Genomic DNA, 24,184 nt, shown 5'->3' on the forward strand with positions numbered 1-24,184 from the left:
GCTTTATCTCCACTAACTCCCAGTTYCTTGTCCTCAAACAACCTGGAACAGAAGCTGCTTGCATATAATCAGTGTGTTTCTGTATGCAGCAGTGTATCAACACTGAATGAAAAGATTTTGTGCCAAATACAGGACCAACATAAACCTATTTTGCTTTCAATTTTATGGCACGCTTTTTATTAAAAGAAAAAAAAAAAAGAGATGTAAATTTAATTTTAATAAAGGATTTGTTTGCAAGAAGCACTTAAATAGAGTGAAATAACTCAATGGGCTTAAGCACATCTCCTTTTCAGTAACAGACCAGTTGGAAAGTCAAGAAGATAAAATTATACATATTCTAGCTGCACTGTAATAAGCACATGTGCATGTCTCACAGCAGGGAAGGAAAATTGCCCAGACTCTAGCAATGCCAGAATTGTTACTGCTTAGACTGTCAAGGATCTGCTTTGTCCACCTGTGCACAACCAAGCATGGCAGGTGTTTGATTTTTTTATAGTTTGTKATTAACCATGGAAGAGTCTTCCAAAAACACATACTGAAAAAGCAATAACTGCATTTCTTAAATAAAAAACATACCYCACTTGACACTGTGTATCAAAAGAAAAGTTGGTGATGTTTTTTGTTGTTTTAAATTTGAAATGCTGTAGGCACAAAACCTAGTGTGAAGAAGTGCATTAGTGTGCTATGGAGCTTTGTGTTTGCCCAGTACAGAGATTACTTTTTATCATGAGACCGAGAATTGTAATAACTTCCACTCTCCTTTGCCATGCTGCATTTAGTCTCGACCTATATGAGATATCAGATTACAATAATTCCAAGTGACATATAAACCAGTATCTACAGTCAGAGTAGTCACAAAAACTAAACAGATCACCAAGACTTCCAAAGTCGAATGCTCTCTCTGATAGTAGCCCAGTATGCAACATTCATCAAGCCAAATACCTTCTGCATTTCTGCTTTTCCAGCAGTAAATGAAAGTATTAACTGCTTATGCAACCCAGAAGATTAAAGTTTGCTGAATCCAAACACGACAACAATTTCTGAAATCACATTACTGAATACAACCACCAGCAATGGACCAAAGCTGAGAGGCAAAGAAATGTACTTCTGATGCACAGGCACTTAAAACCAGATACTCCCTGAATGAGTGCACTTTTATCTAGACTGGGAAAGATTGCACCTCTCAGCATCCATTTTTACATCTGTATCATTCACTCACTTTCTGCACTCTGGTCCAAACATCTCAGYAACAGAGAAGCCAGCCCTTCTAATGCTCCTGCAATCTACACACCACAGAAGTGCCACAAAAAACACCTGGAAGGGCTACAGGRAAACTGCTCCACAGGCAGTTACATTTATCCAAGTGTCCCAGCACCCACCTGCAAGGCCAGYTCCCCAGCCAGGTTAGGGATCACCACTCTAAGGAACATGTGCAAGCTCACTTCCTCACMAAGACACAATTTACTGTGTGTATTTGACACCGGAATACCCAAGTCAGAAATCTGGTGAAACACCTACTCTATTTGGCCTCCAGAGGGAATGAAATTCTTAGCTAACACAGGATGACACCACCTGAACAACTGTTCCAACAATTCTGATGGAAAGCTCAGTTGTCTTACCCTGACCCAGAGTAGAACACAGGTAAAATACTAAAGCAAGCAACAGTGGAAGGCTCAACATGTTCCTAAARCTACAATGGTGTTCACACTAATGTCAGCAGTTCACAACATTTAAAAGCATTAACATGCTCTACCAGAACAAACAACATACCTCAGCAAGGCATTCATGCAGGTTTCACAGAATCTGTGTCCACATTCAGTCTGTTTGGGATTGCATAAGATGAGGTGACATTTTTCACATTTGTACTTATCTTCCACAGCATTTACAAATTTCTCTTTGTAGCCCCCTTGCTCAGGAACATAGATGGATGCTGATGGAGCGCGGTCAGGATTGGCCCTTTGCTGTACCATTTCTACAGATAAAGGAGGCTCTGAYTTCTTACTGGTGTCCATGCTCTAAAATAGTTTCTGTAAATCAAAAGTGAGAAAAACTGAGAAATGAGTACCTCTTTTGCCATTCAAAWAAAACAAATTCAGCATCTGACAGACTACATAAAACCAGAAAACAGCAAGAACAGATGTGTGTCCACACACCACATGACATAATRCACACATGCCTAAGTATATTAAGCATAGTAAATCTGTAAAATATTCTACATATTCAAAGGRTATAGAAGGCAAAGTAATTAAAACCTGCACCTGAAAGCAAAGTGTTAATTATGGCTATCACTCTTAGGAATACATAAGGGTCTTTTTCATACCTTTGCTTCTCTCCCTCTCAAAAGTATTGCTTAATATTGAAGTCCAACCACCAAAGGAAGCAGCAAGGGGTGTGTTGAAGAAGGTGCACTGGTACAGCACCGCACGTGATCCTGCTCAAACGCTACTGCAAAAGCACACACCCACCAGTCCCACACAGGGCACCCAGAGCCTAYCCAGGCCCCCTGCCAGCTCTTCCTGTCTATCCCATGCAACAGCAAAGTGCAAGACATGATGATTTAAATCTGTTTTACAAAAACACAAAAGGGTTTTACATCAGATACTGTCCAACCTTTTCACCGCACATCTTCACCTAAGGTGATCAGGTGAACAAAGTCTAACAGACAGCACAGAAGGGCCTATGAAACATGGGCATTTGATTAATTTACCAGGACTAAGCACAACTGACAGGYAGCTGAGAAAATAATTAATGCAGCTGAAGAGTAAATTACAGCACCTATTATCTCAGACAATGCATCTTCCAGGTCWGCATACAAAGCATCAGCAGAGCCGACAGAGGAGTAATGTCCCAGGTTCAGTTTTAAAATGTGTTTTCAATCATTTGCTACCTAACACCATAGTCAAACAAGCACAAGTGCTCTTAGAAAGCCTCAGCACATAGAGAAGAAAGCACAGYTGGAGGATCAAACACCTATTTACCTTTGAGAAATGTCTGGCTATCTACAAGAGAAGGGCAAACTTCAATTCTCTCTCCATGCTAACTGATATTTTAGATACAAACCTGTTCCACTGCTCTGGAGTTGCCTCAACTGCTATAGTTATAATTCAATATTTATGGAGCAGAATGAAGGAATTTTATAATTCTTCTCAATTATAAAAGTATGTCCACMAATGCCACAAAGGGATTCACATGCTTCACATTCCAAATACACAAATCCTCCTGTACACAGTTTTTATGATATCTTATCTTCCCTTGCTAAGCCCAAAATCATGTACTTAAAATGAAATGCATTTTCTTGTAGATAATTTCCTGATCTATAGTTTTAGTACAGAATTCTCAATGCACTCTAAACAGGTAGGGCATTTTCTTTGATTTCTGATGCCATTATTTACAGACACAAAAGACAAAATCATTGTGACTCAATGATTCAAAACATTTCATGTTTTTCCAATGCCAGCTGAGCAAGGGTAGAAGTGTTGAGTGAAGAATCCTCACTTCATTGCCCCCTTGCCCAGGGGAAAGCCTCTCTGTATCTCCATCAAACACAGAGAGAGCCCAGGGAAACCATTATCATAACTCACCACACAGACCCAATGATTGTGTCTTACTCAAAAAGCAACAAAACAACACACAACTCCCAAAAAACAAAAAAACCCAACAAATTCTATGAACTGAAAAACTACTAAAAATTCTGATCCATAATTTGAATTGTTAGTCTATTCAATGTCTGCTCTTCAAAAATTGCAGAGACTTATGTCTTGACAGAACARTATGTGAAAGAACCAGAAAGTCAGGGCTGAACTGAAAGCAAATCACACTTCTCATTAATGAGGAAATTCAGATTATTTCAGACCTGAGCTAGAGTTTCACCAGCAAGCATAAAAACCCAACAGGCAATAATGACACTGAAGAGGCAACTCGAGATTGTAACCAGCATGCAAGAAATGAGATTGGGGCTCAGAACATGACTCAGAYAAGGAGGTTCAGAGAAGTGGCATGAATGAGAAAGGAAAGCATCTTACAGAAGTAGTCCAGATTTAGAGACTGCCCAAGGCATGACTGATGCTGCTGAACATCAGTACCTGGACTTGGGGTAACACAATCATGAGCTTAAGACCTGACACTTATCTGTGATTGTAAGAAAAAAGGAAATTAGCAAGAGATGGAAAACAGCATAACTTCGCAAGTATTCAGACTGGTGAAACTTAGCTACTTATTGACTTCTTGTGTGTGAAAAGCTTCATTTAGAACTCGCAGTTTAGGAATCTGTAAAGGTTTCAGTTCCTCAATTTATAGATACTAATACCTCTTTTCCATCTACACCTGTAAATTTTTTTAAAAAATCATATTTAAGACCTCAACTATTCTGTCAATTCTTGAAGTCAGAAGCCAACTTCAAGCACGTTGACTTAYAGGAACAAAACAGGGAACATTACTTTCCTTGAAATGACAGAATAAAACAAGGCAGGACCTGCTTCTGACCCACAAAAGAAACACAGAAAAAGAGGCACTAAAAGAGATGCTGACAGGAGAGTTGGCAAGTCAAGACAGCACCAAGTTCCCAAACTTGCAAGTCACAGTCCACAACTACTGAATGTCTGCTTCCCCATTAAGTTCCTTCCAAACAAAAATAAGCTAAAGATGATTAGAGATGTGAAGTCTTCCAAAAGCATGATTGTGTCAAAGAAGCTAAATAATTAGTCACAAGAAGGCAGGCAGGARTGACAGGAGAATATTCAACACTTAACACAGACAGCACCGAATGCCAAATGAGCAGCAGGTGAGAGTTTCACAGATATATGAAACTACTCGGAGCTGGACTGTCAGCTGTCAAGAGAGATTTCACACCAAAATAAACTGCACAGGGCTCCACAGGACTCTACTTTTGGAATTGAYATCTTGGATATCTCCTCTCACAGAAAAGAAGCAGAAAGCACACTGACAAATAAAATGTATCATGCGACATACCTAACAGATTTGTCTGCCTTGGGTTTTATTTTATGAAGAAGTATGTCAGACCAGAAAAGCTAAACAAGCTCAGCACCAGAGGAGCCAGACAGGTGAGAAATTCTCTCCCACAGTACTCTGAACGCCAGCACTTGCTTGTGCAGCAAAACTCGGAAGCCATTCATGAAGTATTGTCATAAAATACACCAGAGAACTGAGCTTACAAGACCACCACAACCTTATCACAATGAACAAGCTGCATTTAACAAGGGGGTAGGGAGAAGTGGTGTCTGTCAATTTGCATGTAGAGCTTTGCCCTCGTGCATATTAGTTATGTGCTCTCCCACCCGAATGCGGGATAAGTGATGAACACAAGAGCAGATAACACAAACATTTCAGGTGCCAGCCACCCCTTTGCCAGCAGCTTTCTGTTATGGTTTCCATACCGCTACAGGGTGTCATCTGCAACGGCTTCTTTTCCTTTTCAGGAACCTTGAACAGCGGGACTCAGATTATTCCCCCATAATCATGTTTCAAACTGCCAACAAGAAGCAATTTTGAAGTCACACCTCAGTAAGACACTGTGCGCTTATGGCAGTGAAGACAACAYACTTCCAGGGAGCAAGGAGAGAAGCCTGGCTAGGACATTCAAGATGGGCTAGTTCTGGTGGGGGCCTCTGATTCCTAAAGGCATGGCAAGCTGCCAGCCAGCCAAAGACTCCAGTTCTTGTTCAGCAAGCTGAATCTTAATGCCTAATTAAYCACTAGCTAGTTCTTAATGCTCCAGTTTCTTTATCTGTGGGAAAAGATCTTCACAATGAAAGAATGTGACTCTTAGATGTCTTTTTAAAYTGTTAAACCTTGCACAATCACTTTCCAGGAYAGATAAGCACATAAAAAGTGGGGCAGAGTCACCAAGGTCRGTTCTGTGCACTGTTGCTCGAATTCTCTCCSGCAGCCAGCATCTGCTAATCCTCASACTTCAMTGGACATTGCTCTGGCCATCAGATGGGTGACACTGTGGCACTGCTTACTCCAGTCTGGTCACCACTCTTGCTCAATAAAGTTGAACTGTACTTCAGTTGACACTTCAGGCTGTACACACTGCAGTAAAGGTCAGGACAATTTGCTGGTGCTTAACTCATAACTAATGTCAGCAGAGAGGGTTAGAAACTGGAAGCAAAAGTGAGTCGACCCAAAAAGATGTTCCGAGAATTAGGAAGCACGGGAATTCCCAAACAAAAGGCACTTTGCACTTTCCTTATTTAAGCAAGGGATGTTGTTCTCACTGCAGAAATAGCAAACAACCTAAAAATCCACATTCATTTCTGTATTACCACATATAATTATTGTTTGCTCTTTGGAAATAAAGCCAATGTAAATACAATAGAGCTTCTATAAAAATTCAAAATAAATTTGCACCCTAAAGTAAACAGAAAAAAAAWTTAACTCTTGTGGAACTCTAAAACATCTAAAAAGTTTGATTGCCACAGGTACCATAGGATTTGGAACTTAGAAAGGTCTGCATGAAGACAGTTTCAGTATATTGACAATGCAAAGCAAATAAGCTTTTGCTGCAGTTTTAAAATTCAAAAAGGGCAAAAAGCTATTAGAAATAAATGTTTTCATTACAGTATCTTAGAAGAGAATAATGGATGACACAGTTTAATTTGGTTATGGCTACAGGACAGCAAAGCTTTTTGATCAAATTACAATTTGCACTRTGAACAGAAGTTCCTCAAACAGAACAGCATTGCATGCACAATATCTAAATTAATCTCTGAAAGACAAACCTAAAGTGGGACAGGGAGCTTAAGATCAGGGCAGAAAAGTGACCTTTCCTCTTCAAAAAAATGTTGTATCTAAAACTACACAAACTTCAGCATCTCATCCTAACTAGGTCATTTTTTGGGTAGCCTGGGGTGTGTTTTTTTCAGTCTAGCTTATAATGAGATAAGGGCTTGTGATTGCACTGTCTCTCCTCTCAGCCTCCCAAAAGGACACTGGAACCAACTGGACAGAGCTTTCATGAAAATGAACAGCTATGGGGGGAACAGAAAGAGAAACTTAATCTAGTGTCCCAGTGAGCAAGAGGCTATAAAAGTGCACCACCTCTGCATGGTCTGTCAGGCAGAGAGAGATCCAAACCAGCCAAGAACACCTGCTCCCTCCTGTCCCACCAGACTTCATGGCCTCAGTCTTCTCCTGTACTATAAAGGCAGGGATGGGCTGGAGATTTAGGGGGGTTTGTTGTTTGGTTGCTCTTTTATTGTTTGGTCCAGGTTTTTTTTTTTCCAGGAGGGGGGAGTAGGGGCACAAAAAGGGGCTATTCAGCAGAAATTAGTAGGAAAACAGATTTCATCGGTTTCACTGCTCTTCACAGAATTTTCTTCTGTACTCCACAGGATATGCTCAGAGAGCCAGATAACCAGGCACCTGGAGTGGTATTTCCAGCCCTTGAGTCTTTCCAGCTCGCTTTCTATCATCAAGAATTATSGCTTCAAGTTAGCATACAGAAATCTTTATCTTAAAATTAAATTATTCAAAAAATCTGAACTTTTCCTCTGTCTTATATTTCAGCACTTCATAGCTTCTAATAAATTCCTAGCACATAMTGAAAAGAATGTCCATCTTTTTTTCACCATTTTTTAGACAAGTCTTCTGAGAGTTGTTATAATATGCAACATATATTGTCWTACCCTGATGTCTTGTTTAAAACAGTAATGCAAGCTGAAAGCAGTGTATTGGTGACAACATATTATCAGTTTACTCAGGGCAGACATGTCAAAAAAAATTAAACTAAGGCTGAGCAGGGAGGTTGCCATGGGAATCTTGACTCTGGAGATGTCAGGCATGAAGGTGTCCCAGTGCTGAGTATCCTTCTCAGAAAGTCCCCCACACCTCAGCCTGGCCTTCTGGCAAAACCCCACTGCTGAGTCGGGGCAGGGGCACTGAACAACAGATAAATAAAATGCAAATGGCTTGAGTCACTCCAGAAAAACACTCAGGCCATGACTGAAGCAGCACTGGAGTGGCAGGTTTGAAAGGAGATGAAMATCCATCAAATTTGTTTTGTGTGTGGTCAGAGATCTTAGCGTTTTCACTCCTCGTTTGTATGGCGCAACTACTAATTTATTTAATTTTACCTTCATGCATTTTTCATGCTTGAAGCATGAGCATATAGATATACATATACACACATATATACATACATATAGGACCAACGGACCAGAGGTTTAGGTATTTCCAGCATGCTCCAAAAGAATATTCTGAGGAGGGTAGGGAAGGGTTGCTAGTCATCAACGCTGATATAACTTTACACAGTGAGACATACCAAACCACTCCTCACCTTCTTTTATATATACATTCAAATATTAAGTCTAACTCCTGCACAGAAGTGAAAGCAGCATTGATATGTAAAACTTCTTTTTCCTTGTGCTAAAATAAATTGGCTGTTCTAACTACTTTACACTTTGCCCTACGATTTCATAAGCATGCACCTTCCTTGCATAAAATAATGCAAACCAGTTGTGAAAATGACCTGGAGATCATACATATTATAGAACAGATGAAGATCAACAGGAAAAATCACTGCTTGGATACAAGTAGGACAACCATTTGAAAACACAGAAGACACACACCAAGTATTCTCCACACGAGAAGCTTCTGCCATTTGCAGGCTCTCCACAGCCACTTGTCAGTGCAGTATCCCAGCTGCTGAGCTTGRAGGGCACCTCTGGAGGTCATCCAGCCCAACCTCCTCTTCAGAGGAGACCATCTTCAAAGTCAGGKCAGGTTGTCCACCGTTGAGTTTTCAAAATTATCTGGGTGAAGAAGTTGAAATCTCTCCAAGCAACCTCTCCCAGCACTTAACACCCCTCTGTGAGGAGTTTTTATTGCAGCAATCATGATGTGATATTCTTAGGCAGCAAAAAGGCCTGTTCTGATACTCGAACTGCTATGATCTCAAGCAATTAAACCATATTTCACCACATTCTCCAAGGGCACTAGCCTGTAGAAATTATTGAACAAATAGCAAAACTATTTTTGGTTTGGAAGGTACAGGCTATTTCTTCTTCTCCTATCTGATATAGAAAATCAGAAGTATAATCAAAAGATGCTATCATGATATTCTTGCAAAATAACAACCATGTGTGTCATTTGAATCACAAACACTGTGTATTTCCCATATGCCAGTTTGCAAGATGATTGAATAGCTGAAAATCAAAGGTGAGTTATGTATATATTGTTTTCTTTTTTATACCTATCACTTTCCTTGGCTCAATTTCTTTCAAAACGAGTCTACACAACCATGTGAATGTGCCTTAGAGAATTAAACAAAGAGGCATCCCAGTGGAAGGGAACTCAACTTACCAACTCTGCTGGACTATGCCATCATGAAAGGAGTTTTAACATATACTCCCTCCTGCTCAGTGTAACAAATTTCTAGATTCTAAATAAAGGATAGATTTGGAAAGTACTTACATCTACATTTAGAGGTTAGAATAGTAATATTTATAAATAATAACACAGTATTAATAGGGACTAACACTTTTAGTAACCATCCAATAATATGCTGAATACAGTTAACATTTAGTCTAACATATATTTCACTGGATGAGAGAAAAAAAAMCCCACAAATTCTAAAGAGATTAAATTTTATCTATTAAAAAAAGACAGCAGAAAAAGTAAATCAGTGCAATTAAGGAATGCTGKTTTTTTATGTGACACTAAGTTCAACTATTACTTTTTTGGAAGTTTACAGCATTCCTTTGAATCATGACACATGGGTTGGCAAAACAGCTTTAAGATTCAGCCTGAGGCAGCAGTAAAAACAAAGTGTTTGTATTTTTCACTTACACTTGCTATCTACAGCTCTCAGTAATTACTTTCTAATCTCAGTGGGCTACCAAAATACAGTATAAAGTCATCTGAAGTGCAAGAAATCAAAGGCATCTTTTGGAAATCAAAAGACCTCTTAAGCTTTGAAAGCCTGGGTCACAAGACAATAGATAAGAGAAATGCTGCCAAGCTCACCATGAGTATTCCTCTGCATTTCAAATTCCAATTCAGGTTCCTGTACATTTTCTCCTCTTTTCTCTCATGCACCTCTAGACAAAGCTATTGCATTTCCCCTATGAAGTTAAGCCCCAGATGTGATCTGTGTTTCTATATGAGGCTTTTAGTAGAAGCCGATAAAGAATAGGAAAGATGAAAAGATGATCAGATGAGCACAGAACAAAGTACACTTTAATCTCTTCCTCTGCTGTTTAGGGGAAGTCCATGATTGAGATACATATGACAATCCTACRTGGAGGAAGTGGATGAACACTATGAATTTTTTATTTTTTTATTTCTGGCTCTGTTTACAAAGGAGACGTTCTGTCTACCACAGAAGAAATATACTCAGGTAAAATATTCCCAGAAACACGATGAAAATCATCAGACTTGAAATTAAAAGGTTGTTTCCTCTTTCAAAAATGGTTTTAAAGAGAGGTTTACAAAAAGCCCTTACATTTGCATTCTGAATACTCTGTTTTTATGGAAAGCTATTTCTATCAATCTAGATTTCCTCCAATTCCTGCTTCACAGCAAGCCTAATGCTTCTTTTAGCTTTTCTGCACAGCACACGAGTCTTTGGTTCACATGTTACAAGTGGCAGTGTCAAACCAGACACTCAAAAGCCAAATTGCTCACTATTCTTCCCACTTCTGCCTGCTATGACTGGGCAACAGTGCATTTGAACCAGCCATGACAAATCCTAACAAGGATCAACAAGGGTTAGGCAGATAGCATGCCCCAATTATTCTGACCCAAGCATACAATCCTAGAAAACGGGATTTCTAGGCTTTAGCTCTCACCCTCTATTGACCTACTCTAGCCCCCTTTTCCTCCCAAGGTGTGCCTTCCAAGGAAAATYGGCTGCATGATTTGTCAGGAACAACTTGCTTACAAAATACAGCAACTTAAGACAATAAAGTCTCTTCATCTCTGAAATCATCAAGTAGGAAACAAAAATTATTGCAGTATTTTGAAGTTACTGTCAATCTTTTTTTTTTGTTTCTTAAAGCAAGACCTATCAATCAATGCTATTATTTTCCTTTCTGYTACTTAAAGAGATCCTCAGCTTAAAATCTAACAAAATTTCAAGTCCATCAGAACAGCAGAAGAGATTCTTCAAATCAGTCTACCTATCTACACTGCTGTCTGCCAAGTGCATCAAGAATATTTCTGCACTGCCAATTCCTGACAGAGTGCATCTGTGCTGTCTCTTAATGAATCTAGCCTTGAAATCTCAGCAGAGATAAAAAAAAATAAGACAGGTAGTACCTCATCTTCTACAAATTAGAAGGAAGTAGGTGAAAGCAAAGGTGTCAGAGATTAGCAAATAAAAAGAAATAAAACCCAAAGCACTTCAAGAAGCTCATTATGAATAATTACTSCAAAACTGCCTTCTCAAGAATACCCACAAAATACTACTTAATGAATGCAGCTCATCTTTAACAAAAATAACCCTCCCACAAAATTCTGAACACAGCAGAGTTTAGATGAATCTGGTAAATGAAAGAGAATGCATAAACTTCATTGATGAAATGAACTTCAAGTATGGCTCTGCACTTCTTAAACTCAACACTGAAATGAAGACCTGTGGAACTAGAAATGACAACGCCAGAAAACTAAAGCACAGTATCTCATTTCCCCATGAAATTCTTTCCACTCTTACTMAAGTAAGTATTCTAAGCCTACATCCAATTTTTTTTTTAAATCTATCAATCCTGTCTCTTATAGAAATTAATTCACTCTCATAAAACATTTCCTGCTCTTCCATTCTATCCCATTGAACACAGCATACTATGAAGACAGGTAAGAAAGATGCACTTTTTTACACTACCCTAAATATTAATCAAACTCTAGAATTAACGACAGGAAGTTATATAACTGGAATATTTTACTTAACASTAAACTGCCTGGGAGACATTTATTCATTTACAGAATTCAACCTCTCAATAATCTTAAGTKTAATTTTCCACCATTCTTGATGATGTCTTCAGCTTTGCCTGAATCCTTTGCTTCTTATTCAGCAAGGGAAAGGAAAAAAGAGAGTAACAGTAACTCTATTTTCATGTACCCATATTTTATTATTAACTGGAATGTGAAGGAAAGACAAAAACATTGTCCACTTATGAAGAGACAGCAGGTTTAACTTCAGTGATTTCAATGTCTACACTGTTCACTTCACTGTTTATATMATTTATGACCAACATCTTGGAGTTTGGGAAAAATGTGGGTGYTTTGTTAAGATTTTTCTATTACATGAAAAAAAAAGAGCCAAACCACATTTGTAAACAGAATCCAGAAGAAAGATGAAAACTCACAGAAAAAAATAAAAAATCCTCTAAACCACTTGTGCTAGAATTTCTAGTTATACTAAAGTACATTCCAGTTTCTACACCTGTAGTAAAAATGTTTTACTTAAGCTTTCAGGAGGAAAAAACAAGGTTGAGGAAGTCACAGACCCTTATCCAGACTTGTCATAGTATTCATAGTCAGGACTTCACATTTACTGCTACCTAAAGCATTTCTTCTGTTAAGGTGCTCATGAAAGAAGCCGTGTTTTCTCTAACTGAAGATTTAGATCCACAAAACATGTTTCCCAGCAATGTAAGAAAGGAAGGAGAATGTTAAATCCTCTTGTAGTAAACACAGACTTTGGCAATGTGCTACTGAAAGCCAAGTCTATGTAAGACATAAACTCCTGCTGGTGTATGGCAGTATTCATTATTACAGCTGTAAAGCCTCATTAAAAGACATTTTAACTGGAACCTGCATGAAATTTCCTAGTTTCTCTCCCAGTTTCTCTCTCTTCTTTGTGATTGCTTTCCCAGGTAAGAAACTATTTTATTGTTTTGTCTTGCCAACCTTAAATGTTTTATTGGCAGCCTGCAGGTTTAAATCAGCTGCAATTCTGGAGGTWTCAGATCAATAGATATCACTGACATCTCGAGAACAAGCCACCTCCACAGCCCTGGGCCAGACAGGATGCTACTAAGGACCAAACAAGYACAGGTCCTTTTGAAGGTTTCTCTTGTACTGGATTAAGAGAATTTACAAAAATCAATGAGGACATTATCCTTCTGCAACATACTTAATGTGGAGGTTSTAAGAGTAATTTATAAATTTTTCTGACTGAATTTCACATCACTACCCAGAACCAAGYGTTTATCACTTTTGCACAGCCAAAAAAGTTTAATACAAACGACAGCAACCTTTCAAAGAAACTTCTGGTAGAGTTGTACAATGCTGCTGCTGTTTCAGAAATGCTTTAAAACTGGTGAAGTCCACACCATCCACAAGGCCTTAAAGAGATGTGCCTTCAGATTTGGAATATGAAGTTGACAGTTTTAGTTGAAAATTCTTTTTGCATGCTTATTGCCTGAGGGCTTCTCTAGTTAATATTAATGAAATCACGTTCACCTCTACCAAAKAAATACTTAATAAAGCAATTCTGTTTAAAGTATTAATGGCAATCTAACATTTAAACATGCATTTTTATTTTTGAAAATTCCAACCTGAAAGCCTCCAGGTGTTACACTAAAAACTAAATGAGACTATTCAGGCATTCCTTGGTGAATTTATGCTCATAAAGACTTACCTGCTTGCATTATAAAGATTCACATAGGCACACTCCAGATATGCAGAATGCAAAGAATAATTTACAACTGGAGCAAATGCCAGATTTAAAAGTATGCAGAGGACACTCACTGACAGAGCAAGGGGCTTAAGTCCTAAGATTAGAGCTTACAGGATGTTGCACTGCTAATGACACTTCAGAGGAAAGAGTGCTGATTCCCTGCTTTTTGCAAATAACATGTCTAGCAATGAAGCTTCCAATATTACAGCAGTGGTTTGGATTTTTTTTCCACCAAKTTGACAGAATGGTTACATGATTTTAAGACTTTACCACTTTGTTTCTCCCTAAACTGTAAAATAAGCAAAACATTGCTTACCTTTTATAGCATCCCTGGCCTGAAGTGTTCTACATTAGTAGGAGATATTATTTTTAGACTCTTCTAGCAAGATTTGTCACCACTCTAAACCCTGACAGAAGTCTAGATAAGAAGAAATCATTTGCCCACATGTCTTAGTGTCATAACAGATTCTTTTTCATGACACTTTCCAACTAAACTCTATACCAATGCTTTATTATTATCTTAGGAAGCAATTTCAGGATCTGAAAACACTAGGTATAATATTAAAGACAAAGCTACATCTCTCTATGGAGATAGTTTAAGGAGAACTACCATCTTAACATTATAAATGCTTCTGTAAAAAATCCTTTCTTCTACTTGCTTCACACTGTTTTGGAAGTTCTTTTACAGCTGCCTTCAGAAGATCCCAAAGGAGTGTCAAATTTAATCCAATTCAGAATGCACTTCCTACAATGTAGCATAAAGTCACAAAATACATAAAAAGTGTTGTAATGTGGATCCGTCAAGCCAGGCACAAAACAGCTCCTGGGATTCTTTGCCATCATTACCCAGCATCTAAAACATACTAGTGGATAGGCAAGAGGAAAAAAAAAAAAGAGGGATGAAGAAGGTAGCTCCAAAGCATCTGTTAAGCAGGATTCCTGTTTTCTGTACACATCTGCTAAATTTACAAGCAATTATTTTGAGGCCAAGAGCAGAAAATTCTTCGTATTATCTCAGAACAGTGAGTCCTATGGTTAGAAAAAGTGTCATAGTGTCAAAAACTGTTTTCTTTGTTCTGGGGCTTTTAAAAATAATTTTCCATTTTTAGAGACAGTTATTCAAGGGGAAAAAGTATCATTAAACTAGGTATATGTAAACTCACATCGCATTTCTTATCCTGATATGGTTTTATTACTTTGCTAATTTATTCTCCTGGGTATTGACWGCACCAGAGTTATACTTATTCACTGACAGCTGTGCTGGTGATAGCTGTGATTAGTAACAGTGAAGGCTATTCCATTTTGGAACAAGGATATGTTTTGTTATCAATCAAAACAGCCTCTGTCTCAGTGAAATAAGGGAGTTCATCAGCGCACTCATACAAGATAGAGAGCTGACAGCAGCTGTAATTAAGGCAAATCCACAGTATCTCAAGTTCAGCTGAAAGAGGACAATCCTAAGTTTCTCTCACTTCCCACAAGAAAACTTTACCTCTTTGATGAAATGTCATCACCCATTTTTTTAAAACCGTCTCCAGATAATTGTTTTTCAAAAAGTGGCCTAAGCTGAACATAATAGGTCATAAGAGTTCTTCTCTATTAGCACAAACCTTTAATACTCATACACTACTCTTTGTACAGGCCCCCTTTTTCCTCTCATCTGCTCAGTTATGACCAGCAATTTCAATCAAACCCTCAACTACTGCATTCAAGTTTCACCTTAATGCACAAATCAACAATACAAAAATCAACAACACATATAGCAGGAGTATATATTGTAAAAATCTATCTTTCATCATACCAGCAATGAAATGCTGAATTGCTGAAAGGATTGCACATGAAAATCCAGACCAAGGTCATCAAAATAAATGCTCATCTCACAAAAGACTGTATTACATTTTTGATGTAAGGAGGAAATATTACATGCATGACTAAATGTTGAATTAAAATCAAAGAAAACAGATTTGCAAGCAGCTACTTCAAGGCAGTAATAAGATAGCTCAGGTAAAATGTTCCCTTCTACCCAAATATTCATGCTTCAGGAGAAAAAAATATTATTTAAAAAAAAAAAATCACCATCTCCTTAATAAATGCAGCAGCAATTTGTCTCCTAATCAGTAGCTCATGAAGTTTGGATAGACTACAGCCCAGTTCACCCATGCACTCAACCACAMGGCAAAAGAAACCTCTGAAAGTATATCAAACTGCAATTCCAAATAAATCTCCTTCATAGTTCATCCAATGCTATCAGAAATTTCATGCTTGACAAATGTGAGAATTTTACCAGTAGCCAAAAAAACCTTACATTAAAAACAAAAGGAAGAATTTTATCACATCAGAGCCACAGARAGCAGTGGCAGTGCCACCAAAGAATGTGCCATAATATAGGAATACAGTTTCAGGCAATGCACAAGTCAAGTAACAAGCATGAGAAGTTTAAAGGTGAGTGTCCAAAAYAGGAGTATCACAAATTCCATGAAATTTATCTGTTTTCTTAGGATCTAACCTTTAGAAAAGGTTCCCCTTAAGAACAGGTTACAGGACCCTTTTCCAATTTAAATACYTCTTCGGTATCACAGCTGCTCCCACAATGGCATAAAGGTTGAAATCCTTCACAGTTCTTGCCCAATCTCTGTTCTTACTCCCTGCTTTTCTAACCTCTTCACTGCTAACAGGTAAACTGTTTCAGTCTGGAAATTATATGTTCCTTCTCACATAACAATTCTCCTTCACAGACAGCTGAAGAAACCATACTATTAAAAAGGGAATTGTTAGCTTAAAAAAAAACCTCTTGATTTACAAAGCCCATGCAACAGCTTTCTTGATCAAATCTGCATACTTCTTCCCACACTAACACCTCCCCCCCCACCAAATTTGGAAGACTCTCTCATTGCTTACATTTCCTTCGTTTTATTTGAATCTCATTTGATCCGCAGCTTGAGAAGAAAGAAGAATAGGCTTTCTCAATGCTCTGATAGGGTTCTCTTTACTCTTGCCAATAAAGGGAGCTTTGCTACAGTCTGCCTGGTTTCTTTCTTTGCCCTGAAGAAAGAAAAAGCTTGAGTTACATTTCCTTCATTCAAACACCCTGTAACAGGCTTCTCAGAACCTATGAAGTTACTTCATTAGCTTTATTAGACTATCAAACTAATTCTTACTGATAAATTTTTAAAATAACCTAAATGTAAGATAAATAACGAAGAACACTACACAAAATATAGCAACATGATTTTCAAACCATTGTTTTCTTCTCCTCCACTATTTCTCACAAAGGACTCTCGACAAAATAGCTTTCAAGGAGGACATGCACAGTTAAAATCACAGCTTATGCTTCTTGCTTTCAYGCACACACAATAACTTCTCCACCCAGACACATTGTGTGCCATTACAGACTATAAAATCTTCAAAGCAGTGCCACTTTCTTGGAAAGTCTGATAAATTCCATTTGAAAACATTAGCCCAATTTTGGGAAAGTAATTAAGTGTTCTGCCGAGTGTTTCTTTAAAAACCACCTCGTGACAATATTCCAAGAGGTCATTAGAAGCAAGCAACTTATTTTGGGGAAGTTTGTTTGATACTGGAATTTTAACAAAGAAAAAAAGAAGAAAATGGTCCAAAAGCATAATTAATACAAATCTTCATCAATCTCTATGTACATTCTTAAAGGTGACAGTAAAGTTCAGGTTCAACAACCACTCCAGCAATGCCCAGGCCACCAGCACACGAGGCCTGGAGTCCCCCCAGCCTCTCTCTTTCCCCTTCAGGGTCACTTTTGTGTGAGCACACAGCAGTAGTAACCTCACCCAGCCATGTACAATACAGACTCAAAGCACATTTCACAGGAATTCCAGCTGCTCAAGTGGTGCCAGTGARCTCTGCACCCACCTAGACCGGAGCCCAGTGGCGGTGAGCCGTGCCCAGCCGGGCGCTATTCCGTGGCGCCAGGGCCGCGACGCTCCCGGGTGGCACTGAGGGGAYGGGCACCGGGCACCCGGCTCGGCAGCGCGATCCCAGCTGGCATCCCGCACACACACGGGGCTGAGGGGATGGGGCAGCCTCAGCAATCCCACAGAGCTCCCTASGGAAGGGCAGAGCGTCACAGGAATGCTTACCTGACTCCCAGCGCGCTGGGCTGTCACTCCCACGGCCACAGCTGAAGTGTGGGACTTTGTAACACCAGGCCAAGATAACATCTAGGCAGTCAGGAGAAATGCCACAAACTGCCACAGCTATAAATGAGTCCTTTTCTTRTGGCATTCTGATTTTTTTATCTTAKYGTCACGCGCTACAATTCACCTTTGGTCCTCAGGAAATGGAAAGGAAAGGCTACTRCTACTACCAAAGTACCAGCAATGCTACTTTGGACCATAATCACAATAAGTAACATGCTAATGAGTGGTTACAGATTCCGGCAAAATGCACACACAGGCTATGGAAAGCCTCATCTGGCTGATTCCAGAAAAACAGTACCTGGAAAAACAGCCCAGCACTGAGATTTATAGAAAACTCCAGSAATAAATGCTTACTCATACAAAAAGATCTGCAGCTGCACACTTTCCCCATCAAAGCAGTATATAAATCACAAGTCAGCCTATAATACCTACAGATGTCACAAAAGTAGTACAAATTTCTGTACTAAGCATTTACATATTAACTTAGCAAAAAACTGAAGTTCTACAACTCTTAGCTTTCATCCTGAGTTCAGACACCGATTATATCAATGACCCTGGCCACCGTTCCTTCGCATTCTTCGGTATAAATCCAAATTTAGTGCAGGGAGTTTTGCACTTTCAGCCTCTCCCTCCCAAGACACCAACCAACCCCATCCAAACCAGAGAATTGAGGCGCCTCCAAAGTTCCATTCTTACTGAACAAGTGCACTCCACAGCTGAACAGCAGCATTATGACAGTGCCATACCCTTAAAAATCTGGCATGGAAAAAAAATCCAAAGATATTGGTAAGACAGAAAGGTTTGGGGATTTAGTACTTAAGACGAACATAAGGAGAGGAACATTTTGAGAAAACTATTCTTGAAAATAATTCCATACTATATTGGAAAACCAAAATGAAAATTGACTACAAAAAAAAAGTATTTTAATACTAATGAAGTACACATAACTGTTTCTCAACTTGACTATACTAGCTAATTCAGAGAAATTATTACAAAGAATTTCAATGAATTGCAAGCAATAAAAAAGGCAATCAAAACTTTTACTTTCCAACAAGCACAGTTATTGTTGCATGCTAAAACATACAGAAATTATTTCCATTATCCTTTATATGTTAGGCAACAAAAAGTACCTTACCTTATTCTCCACACTCTGAGCACAGAGGATTAAAAACAAAGTTTTAGGCAGAAACTGCAGGTGTTTTATATCAGGGAAAAAGTCCAAACCACTGCATCAATAAGCTTAGTGGCTGTCCAGCATGCCATGCACACTCTCAGGACATTTAATGGAAACTTTTCCACATCCTTTTATCTACAAGCTTCCAGACTTTGGAATTGGGAACCCAAAGGCAGCCGTTCATTACCTGCTCCAAAATGCAGATCTCAGCAACACCACACGCCAAGRGGAGCCACCATAGCTTGATTTTCCCTCCTAGTAATTCCCTCCTTGCCAACTACTGCACTGCAGTCTTTCTGAGTGCTGTGCAAAATGCAATCAGTGGAGGGCTGAAATAGCCCGGGAAAGAAACACAGCTACAGGAAGAGTTCCTTCAAATCATCTCATGCCATCCTAGCCATGGGCTGAAAGGCACAAACTGTAGAGTTGTTTGGATCTCTTAGGATTCTCCCTGCTGTTCCTCCTCTCATGCTCCTGCCTGCCTTTTACTTTATTTTATACAGGATAATTTGGGGGGACTACTTTGTGGAAAACTAGGGGAAAGTGGGGGGGGGGGGGAGACACAATTTTGTAATAATAAAGATACCTTTTATTCTCATAATATTTTAAGGTATTAAAAGTCTTTTAAGGTTTAGGGTGTTCTTGTATTTTCTAAGTTCGGGGAAGGGGGAGATACTGGTATTTTTGGTTCTTTTTTTGCTTTTGCTGCTTAAATCGGGGAGTTTAGTCAATTAACTACTTAGCACTTGGACGCTTTCCCTATACAATTAAAACTGCCGTGATTACACAACAGCAGCATTTGTGAGATAAGTGCCCAGCAGGGGCATTTGTAATTATTCCCCAAGTGTTCCACAACAGCAGCAAAAGAATACATCCAAATATTAAAGAAGCTTTCATAGAAGGGCTGTGGTTGGAAGGAACATCTGGAGCCTGCCCAGCTCAGCACCCTCTGCCTGGGCAGGGTTAGGCAGAGCTGCCCAGCACAGCCTCCCATCCRTTTTAAATATTTACAGAGAGTGACTCTGCCACTTCTCTGGGTAGCCTGTTGCAGTGTTTGAGCAACACCCCCAGTCAAAARCTTTCTGTGAATTCAAATGGAATTTTATCCTTTTTTTCTTCTCACTTGATGCCCATTGCGTCTCTGGACACTAGAAGTCTTAACTTACAATCTGAATTAACTCCATCCCCCTGCACTCTCCATAGCTGCGTTTAACAGCACAGGGAGCAACAAGGAGCCCTCAGCACCAACCAGCCCAGCTCATCCCAAACAACAGGATCACCACTGCTTCCCACCCCTCCTTCCCTCTGCAGAACCAGGCTCAAGGCCAGATCTTTTAGCTCATGCAGCTGCCTACCCTCAGCAATCTATTACTCCTGGAGGTGCAGGTTTTCCTCTGGGGAGCATCCTGCCAGCCTCCTCCAGCTCAGCCTCACTGGAGCATCAGGCAGGGCTGAACACACCCTGGCAATGCCACAGAAAGCTCAGAAACCTCCCCAGCCCTCCAGCACCTTCTGCAGCCCCGGGAGGGGRCAGGAGCAGTCAGAGCATTTGAGGTGGGGAGAAGCAGAGAGAAAATGGGAGAGGTTAGAGGGAGATGCATCTTTTATAGGGGGTGGCTCAAAGCAGTGCAAAGCCTGGCTGGTTTTAGGGGCATCTTTTAAAGTTTTCCTTTCCTGTAAAATAATGGGCATAGGTGCAGACTCAGATACAGTGAACATAACTATTGCCCACTCCCCCACCAACAGATGGGGGGAAGATCAATTTTTCAAASCTGTGCACAAGTCCTTTGCTTACTCTTACTTCTGAGTGTCCATGCACCAAAMCAGCAATTTTACCATTTTTTATCTAACATGGCTTAGTTAACACTGAAAATCCTGTAGTGGACAGTACATACCCCAGTTTAGGCTCCCAAACGAAGTTTTATTTTAAATTTATATCTACTGAAAATAGTTTACCACCAAAGGTCTTCTTCAGCTTCCTTGGTTTGCAGACCACATGACATGCAACATTTTAAAAACATGATCACAAATTTGAAAAGAGGAAAGAGAGGCCTGTTAGCTTTGAAACAGAAAAAAAAAATATCAGAAAAGCTATCAGAAACTTTCTGCGTGACTTAGAGCACTTCTATATATTTCTACTCTCCTTTGTGAAGGAATAGATTTGCTTTCTCTGATCTTACCTGGGCACCTACCAAGCTCCCATCTCTTCACATGTATTACCTTGTATAATAGGACTCCAGTCTTAAGCTGGGAACTGTCAAAAGTGAAAAAAATAACTAGAAATAAGGAACACAAAAACAATTATATCTTGGTGAAGTTGGGGAGGAGAAGGACCAAAAATATCCCTTTCCCCTAAAAACTCTACATAAGGAGTAAAGTAAGATCTTTATTTTTTTTTGTTTGTTTGTTTCTGCAGTTAGTCCAAGACTAGCACCTTAACATTTAACCTGTTTTGCTTCAGGACAGTGAAAATTACTTCCAGACAGCCAYGTGCAGCCGAGCTGCTTTCTGGTTGGCATTCGCACACCAGCAAAAGGCRCACAACATTTCTAAGGAAAACAGCACCAAACACCTAGCACCAACTTAGAAGATGTGGCCAAGAGAAAAAAAAAAACTTTACAGAAAGACAGTAAGTCTGCTTCATRAATTGTTCACAGTCCGGTGTGGGAGGGTAAAAAAGAAAGACAAAAGGCCAAAAGAGTGTCCAATTATTCCAGCAGACTACTTCCTTTTCCTGCACTCTTCAGATGCAACTTCTAGATCACAACCTAAAAAGGACTTGCTAACTGTTATGTGAACCCACAAAAAGAACTTATTGCAAGAACATGAACTTCTGTATATAAACGGCATCATTAATTACATAATTACCGACAACAAGTTCTTAGTCACAGTGCTTAACATATGGTTTAGTAATAGTGTAGCAAAAAATTTAAATTTTATCCCTTTCCACAGAGGATTTCAAAAGAGCCTCTCCACCTTCCAGCTTTAAACAGCTGTACCTGTCCCAAGGAAAAAGCCAGAGTAGTCCCAGAGCATCACCTGCTGCTCCTCTCCAAAGACAACCCCATCACTCACCTGAAGGACTGATGAATTTTCTACGTCCACATCAAGAAGTTGAAAGGAGCATGTTTCACTTCTTTTATCCATTCCTAATTTAAAGCCTAAACTGAAGGCAAACAGGACTAACTTTTTTTTTTAGAAGCATAATTTCTTTTCAAACTCCAGAAAAAGTAGAGTGGAACAAGGAAGGAAAGCACAACCCCAAGCATATTTAAAGTACTGCTCTGAAAGATTAAGGACATTTTCTGCTCTTGTAACCAAGGTATAATGTAGTTTTTCAAATTAGGCTGTGGCTGACTGAGGAAGCTGGTTATCATCTATGAGTTCTAATCAGATTTTAAATCTATTTGAAATCAAACATCTGAGGGAAAGATTTTTTGTGAAATAGAGACAATAATTTGCTTACCTTCCTTGCAAATACAACTGATGAAACAAAAAAACCCCAAGCCTCCATATACTATCATGCAACTTAAGTCCATCAGGCAGAATGCAGAAGAACTTGCCAAACAGTCCATTCTGATTGTGTGCAAGACACACAACAAGACAGAACAAGGCTGTAAAGCAGGTTTATTTATAGAAATGAGAGTGAAACTTGTTTTGACTTTTGAGGTGTCACCCTCATTCATAACTAAACCAAACCCAGGCACTGAAGATGATTTGTAAAATTAATACCATAAACTTAAAGATGTGAAAACACAAAGGAGAATAAGGTACTTTACAGTGTCATGCAATGATACTAACACTAAAAAAACCCAAAAAAAACCAAAACCCAAAAACCCCACCAACAAAAAACCCCAACTCACACAACTGTCATGAGGTTTCTCAATGTATATATTAAAAACATACACAGCAGAAGAATTGTTCCTACCTACCTGTTTACATGAAAAAAATTCCCAACACAAACCCCAGTGACACACAAGACTGCAGTCTGTGCTTCCGACAGATTAATATATTGTTTCCCACTGCTGAGAGCTGGTCTTGATTCAGTTAAAGCCTAAGCACTTAGGCTTTCCTGCTGGGAAACAAACAAGTCAAGTCGGTTTCAAGCATCTCCTATTAATACACAGAAACAATTCTCACAAGCCTGAAGGCAGAAAAGAGAAATAGTAGGCAAAGGCTGCACCAAACCATAACAAACTACAGCAGATCAAAAGGCTGCACCTAAGACTCACTAGTTTGCTAGAAAATTCATTGCAAAAGTCTATTTATTTCATGGAGGAAATCACCACTACCATCACTTAGTCAAGCGTATCTACAAGAATGGTTTTACATAATGGGAAAATTTTTACTGGCCAGAGGTTCACGGTGTTCTTAAATTTCCAGAAACTGCAGATGTGAAGACACTTCTGTTAACCTAAACCAAAACCAAGAAAAGAAACTGTGTGATGCAYGCTCCATTTCACAACACAGCTCTGCTTTACTGGCTACTGCTCCTCAACCTGCTCAGCACAGGAAAGACTCACACTCTGATATTAAAGGATGGAAATATGAACACTGCAAACAGAGGCAGCTTTTAGACTACCACCAAATGGTATTGAAACATTAGCTAGCACACTGTTGCCATTTCAGAGCTGTGACACTAAGAACTGAAGCAGTTTAAGGAAGCAGTTTTATTCTTGTAGAAAATTAGTGAGCCAGTCAGAATGTATTTACGAGAAAGCATGACACCATCTTAGTTCTTCCATTTTCACTTTACTTTTAAAAGCTAACAAGAGCACCAAGAATCATTAGGCAGTCAGTAATAAACTGAAAGGTGTTTCTTCTTTTAACATGGAAAATATGCTGCAACACAACACTATGAAATCCAGTTTACTCAAACAAGGTGAAGTAATGTGAATGCAGGAATCTTTCCCCAGTTTTCAGAGGGCTGATTTAAGGATTATATTTAAAAACCAAAAGAGTCAATTCAAAACATTGCACAGGTTATATTATTCTTCTTAATCTGCTCAAAATTACCAATTTAAAAATGCAGATTATATTTTAGTTGCTGCTTTAAAAATATTTTTAATGACACTTAACAGTAAGCCTTTTCTTAACAGAACTTTTTGAAAGCTGGTAATTGAATAAATATTTTGAATTAATGCCATGGATCACAAATCCACAAGTACCAGGACTACAGTTCTAAAACAGACTTCAAAT

General features: G+C 39.0%; 1 protein-coding gene across 12 annotated transcripts in view; it reads right to left on the bottom strand.

The window, feature by feature from the left end:
- Positions 1-24,184, bottom strand: part of TRAF3 (TNF receptor associated factor 3) — a 70,026-nt gene that overhangs the window by 32,139 nt on the left and 13,703 nt on the right. For 6 of the 12 annotated variants that reach the window (XM_057365750.1, XM_057365760.1, XM_057365761.1 and 3 more), the window contains 3 exons: positions 17,525-23,060; positions 16,538-16,681; positions 1,771-2,027 (listed from right to left, as the gene is read on the bottom strand). In XM_057365750.1, the coding sequence (XP_057221733.1) occupies positions 1,771-2,012 (242 nt within the window). In that variant the 5' untranslated portion in view covers positions 2,013-2,027; positions 16,538-16,681; positions 17,525-23,060. The other 6 variants (XM_057365757.1, XM_057365755.1, XM_057365751.1 and 3 more) reach the window with 5 other exon arrangements.

The sequence above is a fragment of the Malurus melanocephalus genome, unplaced genomic scaffold (genome assembly GCF_030028575.1).
Source record: "Malurus melanocephalus ecotype Western Australia unplaced genomic scaffold, MMel_1.1 scaffold_57, whole genome shotgun sequence".
Lineage (NCBI taxonomy): Eukaryota > Metazoa > Chordata > Aves > Passeriformes > Maluridae > Malurus > Malurus melanocephalus.